The following is a 15027-nucleotide window of genomic DNA, read 5'->3' as shown; positions in this document are numbered from 1 at the left end:
TGCAATCACTATACGCTTAAGTACTTCGACGTTAATATCCTGCCAAGAAAGAGCCAAGCCAAGGACTATTGCCGTTTCGTCGAGAAAAAAAGATTCGTTTGAAATCTGATCGTTATCAATCGCCGTTATTCTTTGATCGAAAATTCAGTCAACGCTTTAGTTAAATCTGTATGCAATTTTCCTCGATTTAAAAGATTTCTTTTTTTTTATATTCGAAGACTTTTCAGAGAAAAGGCTTTATAATTTTTTAAAATTATTTTACAGTACAAATTTAATTTAATTTTATATTAATTTACGTGAAAGGTCTCTCAATTTTGGAGAGGGAAACTTTTTGAGAAAGGTGGACCATCGGATGATATCATTCGGATTTTCGGCGCAGACGTCATCGCGCCTCGACGAGATGGTGAGATTATACCGGTCGTGTGTCTGGATGCAGCGTCTCACTACACATTGATACGCAAGATCGAATGCTAGACCCATCCGAAAGTTTAGGCAGATGCACCCGGGCTGTGATTTGAAATCCAAATTGATGGCTGCATCAAAATCGTCTGATGGAAATTACGGAGCAGCGAATATATTTGTATCGTATCTCTCCTCGCTCACCTCTCCTTGTTCTTTTTTTCCCTTTTTTTTCTTATTTTTTGGTAGCTTCAGCTCTCCGGATTTTGATCGAAAACGGTCCATGGAAATCACGATTACGTTATACATAGTGCTCACGACGTTCACCAATATGCTAACCATCGATCTATCGATCTCCGGCACGTCCGCCGAATGCAAATATCTCGCTTGTCGTAGGTTTTGGCCGGTTTCAAAGGTTACCTTGAAGGAGAGATCTTCGAACGCGTTTGCGGGTTTCTATGCATGCGTCCTTCAGGACGATCGCGTTAGACCTTTGCATTGGACATTGATGTACATAAAAGAACAGTTTTATTCTAGGACTGGAACAAGTCAGCCAGCTGGACAGTAGATCCTTTTCTTTGTCATTTTTATATTGCGGTAGGTTAACTTATTTCATCCCCCTCACAGAGATATTTCACGTAAACATTTAATTAAGATTTTTGGGATTAAATTTATTCTTGTTTATCTTCTACTTCAAAAGATGAAAATATTAAATATTTTATTATATATGTTATTTATATATCACGTTGATTTCGCAACTGTTTAATTTTTTTAGTTACAATTTCACATTTTTTCTAAAAAATATAATTTTTCTAATACAGAGTTTTACTTCAGGTCTCCCGGTTATCGCTTAGACGGATTCTTAGTAATAAAACGCGAGTTGCCATCGAACGTGTTCTATTCGATCCACGACTCGTCTAACCTGAACACGAGTTGTTTTTGTAGAAGACCCGCCGCCTAGAAAAGTCTTTCTAACGCAAGACCAGTCCGCCTAGTTTAGAACTCTGGATACATGGTCGTAACCTCGGATTACTCGATAGACAAGCACATGCCGGGAATTTTACTACTACACGTTAGCGTATGTTTTAGAGGAAAGAGGACTTAACTCGTTTACTTTGAAATATCAAGTCAAATTTATTAAAATTTTTAAATCTGCTTTGCAAGTCATGACGTACACATGAGGTACACGCAACGAAAGAGAATTAAATTAATATTTTATCATGATAAATTTTGCCCATTAAGTAGGAAAATTATAATTTACATCAAAAGAGTATATTAAATTAATTTTATTAGAAATACGTACTTAATCTAATTAATAATTTGTTAACGTAAATACAAATAACCGCAATACAAATAACGCGCAGAGTTTTCTGCTCTCGAGCTCTCCTGCCGTCCACGCAGGAGCGTGATACCGGTAGGCGACAAAGATGGACATTTAATCGCGCCTGGTTCGGCCGGAGACTAATTTCCCTTTTATCGGACGGCCGCCTGGCCGCGATAATTGGATGCTCATCGCGAAAGTTCGTCCGCGGGTGAAATTGAACCGTGCGACATATTCAAACGTGAGAGAGCATCCGAAAACCGGTTCCACCGCAAAATGCATCGCGTCGCAAGACGCGACCGACCGGACGAACCAGAGATAAATCGACGCGGAAGAGTGTCGTAATCGTAAGCGAGGAGGCGGAGGAGAGGACCGGAGAGGAATCGCGGACACCTCACGTGCAGGAGTGATATACGGTGCAAACGCGTAAGGTGTCCTTCTGCTCGCGAACACGAGCTTGGGAAAAATTAATTCCCTCGTCGACTATTCGCCAGACGTATACACTGACCGATCTAGAGAGTGATAATTTAATTCTTTGAATAAATTTTTAATTCACGGCTAATAAATTCTGTTTTTTATAGATAAATTGAAAAATTAGAATTTTTCAATATAAATTTACTTTATTGACAACTCTATTTATTCATCGTTAAAAATCTATCATTTTGGATTTTTTTTTATTGGAAATATTTATGTAACTGTATTATACAATATAAATTGATATTTGTAAGGTTCTAATTAATTTATAGATACTAGAAAGGTACTAGAAAGCAAAATTTTTATAAAGAAAAAAATTACTTTTTTATGTTAAAAGGATACCGATTGTATTTCATTTTAACACACACTTGTTAATAAATAAATTGATGAGGAATTTTAATATATAAATTGATTATAAAGTTTGATGAAAAATAATAAGAGAATAAAGTGAGTTTATCAGAAGCATCATAGAGAAAGAAAATAGATAGAAATACATAGACTACTTCTTTGTCGTTGTCACTTTTTCTCGCTCCGATTCCGTTACGACGATGCTATTATTCGCGTCGGTTTGATCTAGAACCAAATACCTATTCATTTACTCGGTTACGAGTGAGCTTTGACGTAATGATTCCGCGTTCGCGATCGACGAGCAAGACGCTTCGGTAGCGACGATACATTGCAATACTTTGGCAAACAGCCAATTACATTATCTCTTTTTTATATTATCAAATTTTAACACTAATACAATTTTACGTTGTGAGCATTAATTAACAAAGATGCATAATTTCGATGACAGTTTATGAAACACAATCTTATCATCAGTATCATTTACAAAAAATGTTCGAGTTCAATATATCCTCAAATCAATATCATATATCGATATCATTATGAAATTAAATTCTTTGCATAACTTAGTTAAAAATGGCTTTTGGTTCACTGGCAAAAAAAGAATAAAGTGTCAGAAATCGAAGCGTTTAAGTGGTTTTCAACAAAAAACTGCACTGCCAAAAAATGCAAAGTGTCAGATTCTTTTTTTTTCAGACTCGAAATCGGACACTTTGAATCGCACCGATTCGATTACGCGGTTTCATCGAAATTTCGAACGCGTTGAAAAATGTGCTTTGGCGACGTGAAAATTGGGCGGGAAAAGAATTCTGCCGCGAAAGAACGCGAAGAGAGAGAGAGAGAGAGAGAGAGGAACGCGCATCTCTCCTCCCGCCTATCTCTCGCGAATCAACGCGATCTAGACGTAAAAAACTTTTACCTTCGATCGGCATCGGCATGTCTAACGTCTGCGTCGTGGTTAACGAGATACGCGCGAGACTCTCGGGAACGGTATTAAACGCACACACGCAGGGTTTCGGACGAGACGCCAGGGAAAACCCTGCGCAGCCGCCTCTCCATAAATGTATCCGTCGCGAATTTTGCAATTGCCAATATCCATCGACCGGGATATCTGTTCCCGTTCGCCTCCTTTTATCCGCGCTTATGTAAAAGCCGCGTCTCTCTTGACCGTTAGAACGCACACGACGGACGCGACGACCGCTACGGATGCAGATCAACGTCAGCATCGGGAGAGGCTATAGCGTCTCTTGCGGATATATCTCCACGCGTGTGCGTGGCCCCGATTTCGATATATTCCGAATAGGGGGATGAGAGGGAGGCCCGTTACATTTTCAATAATTTCTTGCGCAACATTTTGCCGGCGACTCTTCAAATGCGATTCGCCGCCCGATAATCCGCATGCGTTATCTTCCGGCAATTCGTCTCTCTCTCTCTCTCTCTCTCTCTCTCTCTCTCTCTCTCTCTCTCGCTCGCTCGTCTATTACATATTTGCATGCGTCGGACATGCGCTTTTTTCCTCCGTAGAATCTATCGCGTACCCTCGACGTGATAAAATAGAATACAAGCTTATCTGTCATGCTACAGGATCCTAAAATTTTATGCGAATCTCCCGTAGACGGCAAGGTCTTGAAATTTCGACGGTATACTAAAATTTGTCCGTTATAGGGAATCCGTTATAGGGATCCGTTATAGGGATTTTACAGTATTAATTAGTTTTACACATTGAACGTTTTCTTAATTAGAAACATAATTTAATTAGCGTTAATTAATTATAAGTAAATTAATTGTTTAGACACAAATTTTTCATATCCATGTAACTCTTGAAAGACCTTGCTTGAATAGCACGTGGCAAAGGATATCAGAATAATGCGAAAATTTTCTTTGGGCCACGTTTATCTCGCAGCCATCTCGAATAAGATTCATAGATAAATCAGAGACGTGGTCGAAAATCGAGACTGTATTCACTTGCGTTGGAAAACAACGAGAAGTTTCATCTGCGTTATACACGTCACGTTCAAAAATGCCGATCGGGGGATGAGTGAGGATCCTAGGGGATCCTTGGAAGGAAAGGACAGATTTTTAAATTTCCACTGTAGCGGCGACCCTCGGGGAGCTATCTGAAGAGTCATCTAGAGCTTCCCTCATCGTCCTACAAATCTAGACAAAAAGGACGAGGCGGGTTGCAAGGCAGACGACCATCATCACGCTACCGATCTTATTCATTGCTAATCCGGATAACCTTGATTTGTCGGTGCTGGTCGTTTATTTCTCGTATCCGACCACCTCGGAATATATATCTTCGTCGCATTTTTTATCGTCGACACATCTATCTGCCAGAGGTCGGCGGCGCAACCGATCAAAATCCGCTAGAGATAAACCGCGTGTTAGTCCTACGTCGTTTTAAGAAAAGGACATCATTACTGCGATCAATGATGTAATGAAAATAAACGCAATTATATTTTATCAAGGATGCCTTTTTTCCCTAACAAATTAAAACAATTATCGGCGCTCGACCTTTTTCATGAAAAACATTTTTAAAAGAATTGTTTTATTTTCATTTATAATGTTGATTTTTTTTTTGTTATCAATCATTTAGATGGGTAAGTGTAGTAAGCAAAATGAGTTTATTGAGCAAGTGTGTAATAGCGTTATTTCAATTTGTCCTTCATTGCTGTCGAGTACTTGACAAAAGTGTGTCATCGCGTTGCTTATCTCACTTTCTTTAACTTTGCATCTTTTCTCAATCTGTAATAATAGGATTATCTGTATAATTGACATGTCGTTTTGACATTTCGCGAGATTTTACAGTATTAATTAGTTTTATACATTGAACGTTTTCTTAATTAGAAACATAATTTAATTAGCGTTAATTAATTATAAGTAAATTAATTGTTTAGACATATATTTTGTACGATAGTAAGTACTCTTTACCAATATTAGATATTATTATTTATATAATTTGTGATAAAAAAAATTATTGCCTCAAGTGAAATCTCAAATTAAAGAACTACGAAACGAGTGATTGCGTGAGTGTCTGGCAGACGGAGAATCAAGACATTTGGTCTCGTCTCATTGCTAATCGAAGTAGCCTCGATTTGTGGTCGACGCGGGTCCTTCGTGTAAAGTTTGGGCCGGCCCTCCACGGAATAACGAATCGAATCGACCTTATGTATACGCACCTCGTTGCCCTGTCACAATGCTACCGATTCACCATTGCGCGTTTTGTACGCGCTCTCAAGGCGTTCCCAAGTGAGATTAAGATCAAGCCGATAAAAAAAGATTGCGTAGAAGAGACTACTTTTGTATTCTACAAATTTAACGGTTGATTTCGTACTGATCACGCTGAACATAATAAACATAACGATAGCAATTTTTAATACTTAATTTATCAAATTAAAATTTCTGCCCAAGATCTCATACGATAAATTACTCGATTTGAATAATAATTAAATAAAATTGAATAGTAATTTAGTAATAATTAAAACGTGCTATGCATATAAAGTTGGGGAAGCAAGATTAATTCAAAATTTCAGATCTGCCGGATAAATTGTTCTCTTCTGAATCCCTGAACGTATGGGAGAGAGACGGCGACAAGTGACGTTTGCTTCGAACAGGTTTTCGCGCTAATCAAGCGACAGGAATCGCGACAGAGAGATCGCGTACGAAAGCGAAATGAAAAATCGCCTCGACGACGACGGCGATAAGGGCGAGGACGACGATGACAGCGACGTCGTGAGCGCAGCTTCCGGCTATCGCTCGCAGAAGAGCGAAGAAGAGATGACTTTCCCGTTAGGACGCGCCTCGGCTCTAGAGTTGATTTGGCGAGCCGAGACGGTAGCAGCGGCGGGCAGAGAGACCAGTACCGCTAGCTTCCCAGAAATCAACTCTCGATAATACCACTCGATACGGATGAAGTAATCTCTCTACTGTCGCGGCGAGTGAGAGGGAAAAAAATCGCGACCGGTGGGGAAGGAGGGGTGTGTGTTACATGTGCGTGTGTCTGAGCTTCACGCCGTTTACGGAAGGACCCCTCCCCCTTCCCTCGCCCTCTCTGTCTACCAGAAGACGTACGCACCTATTACTGTATATCTATACTTTATTCATTAATTCAAATAAATTTGAATTCTCAGCATAAATTAATTTTTTCACACGAATCCAAGTTCTATTAAAAGAACTCTTTCTTGCTGTCTAATATAAAATTATATTTATTAAGTATGTTATATTATTATATTTATTTTTCTATTATCATATTCGGTTTTAATTTTACTTAAGTTGTGACCTTTTTGATCATCTTGTCCGTCTGATTTTTCTTTTTACTCTTAAGTTTATTAAATCTTATTAATTAATTTGTAGATTTCTTTTCCTTGTTTTAAATTGATTAAATAAATAAATTCGAGAAAGGTAATTGGTGGTGGGAAAAGAGAAGAATAGAAGAGGTAAAGAGCTTTAAATATTTTATGTTTAAGTAAAAAAAAAAAAGAAAACTGAAAGGATCACATAAAGGAATTAAGTAAAAGAAAGGTAGAATTGCAGCTAATAGGTTACGGGGTTTAGGAGAGAGTATATGGCTTCTGCAGGAGATGAATGTTGTATAAATATTTGCAGAATTGGTGCAGAGTGTAATGACATATGGGGTGGAAATTTGGGGATGATAAGAAAAGAAGGAGTTAGAAAAGGTAATGTTGGATTATGTTAGGTAGCTTTTCAGGTGGGATTTTTGTACACCGAGAGATATGCAGAGAGAGTTAAATTTGATAAAATTAAAATGTGTGTGTGGGATATCAATCAAGAAAAAGCTCGAGAAAAGGAGGATAATTAAGAAATGTTGGATGGAAAAAGAGTGTATATGGCAAAGAAAGAGTTGTATAGTAAAGAAAAGGAAAGATATTATAATAGTAAAGGTTAAAGTATGAAGACAATAGAAGATATGCGGACATGACGGTGTAAATATAGAGAGTAGTATGAGGGAGAGATAGTTAGACATTCAAAGACAAATAGAAGACACGAGAATAAGGGAAGCTAAAAATAGTAAAAGATATAAGGTGGAGGTAGTAAAGTTCAAATATTTCAGAAAAGAAATTTTAGATGAGTTATGTTAAGTAGATAGGTATACGCGTGATAAGATAAGAAATAAATGTAAGAGTTCTGGTTGATAAGGGGCAGAAATTAGGGGAAGATTACAATAAGTATCTGTTAAGAGAGGAGAGTAAAGTCTGTAAATTTTGTAACATAGAATGGAATAATATAGAACATTATGTAACGGAATGTGTAGAGGCAAATGAATGGTTCCAAGAATTAGGTGAAGATAGTAATTATAGAATAGTAAAAGTGTATTTAGTGATGAATTAGATAAAAAGGAAGATAAAATAGAATATATAGAAACAGAAAGAATTAAATAAGAGCAAAGGTCGGTGACAAGGAAATTGTGATTCACTCTTTAAATGAGATTAGATTATTTATTTGTTTATATATTTAATTAGTTATTTATTTATTTATTTTATTGATAGGAGGTACGTGATATTTGGCAATAAGTGTAAACCAAGTTCCTTTCTTGGTTTGTATGCTCAAAGAATAAACTATATATATAAATAAATATATAAATAAAGAGAAGTACACTTCTGTAACGCTTCCTCATTCAAATAAGAATCTCTCTTCGACTGTATTGTGATACTGAATTCTTATTTGGTATTCTGTTACTATTATTTCACATTATTACGTTATTTTTGACTTTTGTTGTGTCCACTTGATTTAAGAATCATGACGGAAATAGAATATGAGAATTCAGTATTCGTAGCAAATATGTTTACGAGATCGAGGCAGAATGTTTTTTTCGTATGACAGTTTCGCATTTTCCGTTTCGTCTACAGGATAGGAAATGTCGAGATATTAATCTTCTAAATTAAATTTTCTAAGTCGAAATTAAATAAAATATTAAATTTTTAAATTTAAATAAAATTTTGCAAAGAAAAATTTGATATTTTAATCTCTTTTTATTAACATTGTTCTATGAATACATATATATCGCAAGTGCGTTACTCATTTTCTGAATTATATCAAAGAAATTTTGAAGTATGATTAGATTCGTTTGTCTTTCACGTAAATAATGTCTACGCTTATAAACTAAATTAATATGGATGAAAGGAAAAGAAGACATCATTGGAATTGTATATTTCACTTCCTTCTCGTCGAACAAAATGCATTCGCATAGTTGTCTCACAGTTACATAACGCTATTCGACATCCTGCTGAGACAGATTTCGGATTCAAGATCGATCGATTGATTTTTCGCGATGAGAAAAATCGTTCCAGACGTAAACAAAGTCTGCCGCCCCAAACAAGCGTGATAACACAGAAGAGTTTTAGATACCTAACAAATATGAGGATCGTTACACATACGCAATAAATTTTTTCTTTTTTTTTCTAATATTAAAATATGAAAGATATTTAAATTCCAATGACACGGAATAACTTGCGATTCTAATGATACGATAAACATTTAATTTATATGACTGAGCTTTTAATGGTATAAAGAAACGTCTCTTTAGCCCTCCGTGTGTTTCATATCTGGTTCCTTTGATTTTTCTCTCGATGCATCTTCGATGCACGTCCATAATCTACCTTCTTGCAGTGCAACTCGGTTCCCGCATACTTATCAAAGCGTTCAACTGGCACACCAGTCGTATCAGATGATCGCCTCGTGAAAAACCAAACTTCGTTCTCCGTTCACGTGCACCCCGCGATGCATCAAAAGCGTACCATCGATCGCATTCCCATCCGTGAGTACATTCGAGTAAACCCGAATAATTCCGGTCGAACTGATGCCGAGGTGCAGCTGGCGTGTGCGAGTACGCACACTATCACCTTGGCTGCCAGAAAACTCGATGGCACCTTAAGGAGAGAAGTCGAGGGCAAGAAGCGTCCCTTGTTTTGCCCAGAGGAGGTGATTCCTCTCCCCACCCTCTTCTCTTTCACCAGCCCCTACTACCAACGGGCTGTTATCTGCCTGCTCCACCACCTGCGCATCATCTGGGGCCCTTTTCCTCCTCTCTCTTCTCCGACAATCTCACGATCATCCCTCCGCCGGCGCGTCCGCTTCCCTCCACCTTCTTCCTCTGCTCTGTGGATGGCCCTGCTTGCTGCGGGACCCTACCAACCCGCGTATCGAGGATGTCTCTCTTCAGGTTTTCTTGAAATTCGTTTCCGTCGAGGCAAAGGCAGAGGGGTACAGTTCTTACGATCCGTACAACAGTGTCCATCTCCTCCTTCTTTTTTCCTCTTTCTCCACCTCCACTGTCACCTCCTCCTTCTCTTCCTTCTCCTCGCTGCCCACCTTGTCTCAACACGAATCCATATGTATGGGGTTGAGGCGCACAGTGCTCGAAGCAAATGTGCTGACTACATTACGCCCGGCTATATAAGATAGCCGGGCAACCATCCTATCCCCACAGAGCGAGCCAGATCGGCGGACCGTTCACAGACGGACCCACAAGGAGCTTGCGTTCTGCTCGGTCGACACGTACGACAGCGTTATATTTAGCTGGGAAAAGTAAGCGATAGATTTGTCCGGGGTTAAAGTCAAAAACTCATCTTGTCAAAAAAATTCAGAAGCTGTCGAGCCAAGATCCACGTGTGTATTTCGACCCGAAAAAGATTATCCCCAAGAAGGTTTTAAACATCCAGATTATCTGATAATTTATCACAAGAAGCTGCTCAACATTCTTCCGGGTCGTCGAATAGAAAAAAAAAAAAAAAAAAAAGAAAGTAACGAAAAAGGAAACGAAGCCGAGTATTTTTTAGTGAAGAAATTTGTGATTGTGTCGGAAAATGATCTCTGTCAGCGCCACGACGCTCTTTTTGCTCGCCGTCACTCTTGTGGCATTGATTTTGATCCTGGTGGACTACATCACATCGAGGAAGAAGCCGAAGAAGTTGTACGACGGCGAGGAGGCGTCCGCTCTACTGGATCCACCGGGACCTAAGCCGTGGCCGATTCTCGGCTCTCTTCATATCCTGGGGCGCTACGATGTGCCCTACAAGGCCTTCGCCGACCTCGTCAGAATGTACGACAGTCAGGTGATCAAGCTCAAGCTGGGCTCCTTATCCTGCGTCGTCGTCAACGGGCTGGAGAACATCAAGGAAATCTTGATCGCCAAGGGCCATCATTTTGATTCCCGGCCAAACTTTATCAGATATAATCTTCTCTTCGGCAACAAAGAGAACTGTAAGTATTCTATCTTTCGTACAAGTAATTTCGAAATATTAATCCTCATTTAAAAAAAGGAATTTAAAATTGTAATATTTAAAATCACAATATATCACAAAATAATATCGATTAATTGCTGAAGAAAATAATAAAATTTAGATATCGTAAATAAAAAATAGAAATACATTTTTTAAGACAGCAAATAACTATTTGATAATTCTTTCTTAATTCTTGCCAAGGATCTTCGTGACAAAAAATCGCAGGATAAATCCGAGATTTTCGCGTATGAAAATAGTTAAGAACAACTAATGGTGTCAGTTAAAATTCTCGGATCGCTCGTCGAAACAGAGATCGATTACGCTCGTGCAACCGCAACGAATCACTCTCTCAGCGCTTTAGGTCACGGTTAGCCGTTCGTGCTCATCAGAGAGAAATTCCAGCTGATTGTAATTTATCCTCCCTCGAATCATCGATACAGCACCTCGTAGCCGGTAGCAAATCCCGCGGCTTGTCAACGTCTCGCGTGAGAAATCCTGAAAAATCCGAATTATGCTAATGACCTTGCTGCGCGTCGCACGAGACACGTGAGCGACTCACGCATACCGTACGCATTCGATATTTATTTGTCGCGTATATTTTTCTCACGCCGAATCGTCGTGTTAAGGTCACCGCGAGAAGCGGTACCAAGTGCAGCCGGAAAGGTCACGGTACCACTTTCACGCGTTCCTGGCTTACCCGGTAGTCGACAAACAGGATCAAGGCTAATCTACCAGAATCGCTACCAACGCACACCGATCCAAGACGATCGATCTAATCCTTTTTATTTTATTTAGTTTCATTTTGTACAATTATCTTTCCAGAATTCTCATCTGTTGCAATTAAAATATTATTAACTGTCAAATTTCTTGATTCTCTTCATCTCACATAATATATGTTAACAATATATTTTTCATGACATTCTTTTTTGTATAATATTTTAAAATAATTTTAATAAAAAAGTCCACATCTTTCTCATTTTATTATTGAGAAATCTGGAATATATTTGAATTACGCAAAATGTTAATCGAGAAATATTTTAAGTAACTCTACTTAATCCTGCTTTGACAACATATTGCCGGATCGTCGTGGAAAAACAGGCGCCGCGAGGACGGGAAGATGGTTCTTCAGGTTCTAGGACGGCAGTGAAACCGGGTCACTTCCTGCTGTCATCTTCTCTCCCGCTTCGATTTCATAGCGAGCTGGAGTAGCGGCCGATATGAGAATCGATGCCGCATCGTCGCGCGTTCGCATTTATTATATTTCCGCGCCAAGTAGAAAGAGAGTATGCGACATCGACAAATTTTTCTCTTGTAAATTGATGACGTTTTGAAACGCGTTTGTTACGCCCAGTAACAAGGCCAAGTTCAACGCTTGATTCGGTAATTTGAACCGCGATGAGTTCGTGGAATAAGTATATTCGCTATCACGATGCCCCGACGTCAGCTGCTTCCGTTGCGAGTTGTTATAAACCGTCATGTAACGAAAGACAAAACTAGTCGAAGAGAATATATGATAGAATAAATGATAAATTGTGTCTTGAGAGAAATGATCTTTTAATTTTAATTTTATATTTTGTGATATAATTCTCTCTCGAAAATATATTTCAGCGAAATAGAATGATATATATGTGCGAATCCTTTTTCCCGCAGCCCTGGCGTTCTGCAACTGGTCGGACATGCAGAAGACACGAAGAGAGATGCTGCGAGCGCACACCTTCCCTCGTACCTTCACCACACGATATAACCAACTGAACGGTATCATCGGTGACGAGTTAGAGCTGCTGATCGATCATCTCAACGACGTCGCCGGCAAAAGCCTGCACGCCAAGCCGCTGATCTTGCACACGTGTGCCAACGTCTTCCTCAAGTACTTTTGCTCGTGTCGCTTCCCTCTCGGCGACGTTTCCCTTCGCCTAATGATCGAGAATTTTGACAAGGTGTTTTACGAGGTGAACCAGGGCTACGCCGCGGACTTTATGCCGTTCCTGATGCCGCTGCACCAGAGGCACATGACGAGGATGATCAATTGGACCCACGAAGTCAAGCAATTTATGGAGGAGAAGATCATCGGGGATCGTCGAAACACTTGGACCTCGATTATACCCGAGGAAGATTACGTGGACTGCCTGATCAATCACATCAAGGCTGACGTCGAGCCTAAGATGACCTGGGACGTAGCAATGTTCGCGCTGGAGGACATCATAGGAGGTCACTCGGCCGTCGGCAATCTCCTCATCAAGATACTCGGATACCTGGTCACCCGACCGCACGTACAAAGGGCGGCGCAGATGGAGATCGACGGAATCGAGGTTCCAGGAAGATTTGTCGGCTTGGAAAACAGGGGAAAAATGCCATACACGGACGCTATCATTCTCGAGGCGATTAGGCTGATTGCCAGTCCGATTGTACCGCACGTGGCCAACCAGGATAGTTCCGTGGCTGGTGAGTAATTTTTTCCCCTCTTCTTTTTACGATACATCACGCAGTTTTTTTTCGCCTTAATTGCTCCAATATAATTTACAAAATATTAATTTACGTAATATATGTATAATAATAAATAATAAATTTGAGTATAATAATATTTATGGATCTTTAGCTTTACATTGATGAATATTTGTAAATTTTATCAATATAATAAAATTTTTCTGATAACTCTGAGATTTCATTCAGACCTCACATGATTCTTTATTTCAGGCTACAAGATCGAGAAGGACACGTTCATCTTCTTGAACAATTATGATCTGAACATGTCGGAGGAGCTGTGGACATCCCCTACGAAGTTCATGCCAGAGAGATTCGTGCAGAACGGCAAACTCTTGAAGCCAGAGTACTTTTTACCGTTTGGCGGTGGCCGGAGATCTTGCATGGGCTACAAGATGGTCCAGTACATCAGCTTCTCAACAATAGCCACTCTGCTGAAGAACTTCAACATATTGCCGGTAGAGAAGGAAATCTACAAGGTCCCCATCGGCAACCTGGCGCTTCCGGAGAAAAGTTTCAACTTCCGCTTCGAGAGACGGTGGTAGTCGCAGAGGGTGACGACGACGAAAAGCGAATCCGGTCGGGTCGGACAAAAAGTCGGAATGCGAATTTCGATTTCTCTCGTCGAATGACGTTTCGACGTCCATGTCGACTCGATCACGAGCTGGGCTCCCGAAAACCTCGCCGCCGATCGCGGAACATCAACGAGAGATCGATTGGATCGTCGCGCGGAAGATTCCTTGAAAAGACTTGATATTCGTCAAACGCTTGATGACGATTCGGCGGAGATTTTATTAAATATTTCGGAGAAACCAGCAGCTAAAAAGAGGCTTTTGACTTGAATGAAGCTTTACTGATGTTAGGGAGGGTTTGATACGGAAACGAGTGGAAGATATTCGATTCGATTTCCGCTAACAGAGCTTTACTGACATTACTAGATAGTACTCGCTAAGATAGTTAATTAGATCGCTTCTCGACTCATGCCCTAGAACGCGCGGAGCCCAGTATCGATTTTCCTTAATCATCTTGTATTTTAATTATCTTTTATTTTATGACAGCTGGATTCAATTTGAAAAGTATTGTAGAGAGTAAATACACGGAGAAAATTTTATATTAAAAATTACTGTGGTATGTAATAACTGTGGACCATTAGTAATCATTCTAAAGTAAAGTGCTGTGTAAAATTATAAAAATTACATCAATGTACGTAATTTTTACAGTTTTACGTAGCACTTTAATTTATTGTTAGAGTGATCCCTAATGGTCCACAGTTGTTACATACCATAGTAATTTTTAATATAAAATTTTCTCCGTGTAGATAATTGATTTTAGCGAACAATTCTCTCAGTTTTAATTAAAATCTTAATTTTAATTGATTGGTTAAAAATTGCAGCAAACAAAAATACAAGATCATTTACGATATTATCGCTGAATCAAATGATAGATGGTTATGAACAAAAGTAATTTTGGAGAAGTCATTACGTCTCGTTTATTAATTAACAAATATTGTTATTTGTAAGATAAGATCATGTCAACGAAAAGATATTACGATAGAGAGAATATTATAGGGCTAAAGTCCGGACGCGATTGTAAGTATAACTTCGGTTTAATACTTTAAAGATAATCGAAGAAGAAGAAGACTGAACGCTAAACACCCTCGTGTTTAAACGTGTATTATCACAACTGGGGCATTTATTATCCCTTGTCGAGGAAAATTTTTTTTCATGCTTGAAAAAATCTATTCGCAAGAGTGAATATTTTGCGGGA

At 39.1% G+C, this 15027-nt stretch overlaps 1 protein-coding gene across 1 annotated transcript; it reads left to right on the top strand.

Moving 5' to 3' along the window:
• The first annotated feature begins 9961 nt into the window (after positions 1–9961).
• Positions 9962–14382, top strand: LOC140672343 (cytochrome P450 307a1). Its single transcript, XM_072904401.1, has 3 exons — positions 9962–10759; positions 12430–13221; positions 13474–14382. Exons 1-3 carry the CDS (start codon positions 10363–10365, stop codon positions 13803–13805), a joined length of 1521 nt encoding a protein of 506 aa, XP_072760502.1. The 5' UTR covers positions 9962–10362; the 3' UTR covers positions 13806–14382.
• Positions 14383–15027: the final 645 nt, after the last annotated feature.

This window comes from Anoplolepis gracilipes, chromosome 13, assembly GCF_047496725.1.
Source record: "Anoplolepis gracilipes chromosome 13, ASM4749672v1, whole genome shotgun sequence".
In the NCBI taxonomy this organism is placed as follows: Eukaryota; Metazoa; Arthropoda; class Insecta; order Hymenoptera; family Formicidae; genus Anoplolepis; species Anoplolepis gracilipes.
The sequence above is the reverse complement of the archived record's forward strand: the minus strand, read 5'-3'. Positions and strand labels throughout refer to the sequence as shown.

Bases quoted from the DNA above. Each gene is read 5' to 3' on its own strand.
- LOC140672343 (XM_072904401.1), top strand. From the start codon at position 10,363: ATGATCTCTGTCAGCGCCACGACGCTCTTTTTGCTCGCCGTCACTCTT. The intron at 10,760-12,429 runs GTAAGTATTCTA...TTTTTCCCGCAG, and splicing joins CTTCGGCAACAAAGAGAACT to CCCTGGCGTTCTGCAACTGG. The intron at 13,222-13,473 runs GTGAGTAATTTT...TCTTTATTTCAG, and splicing joins CCAGGATAGTTCCGTGGCTG to GCTACAAGATCGAGAAGGAC.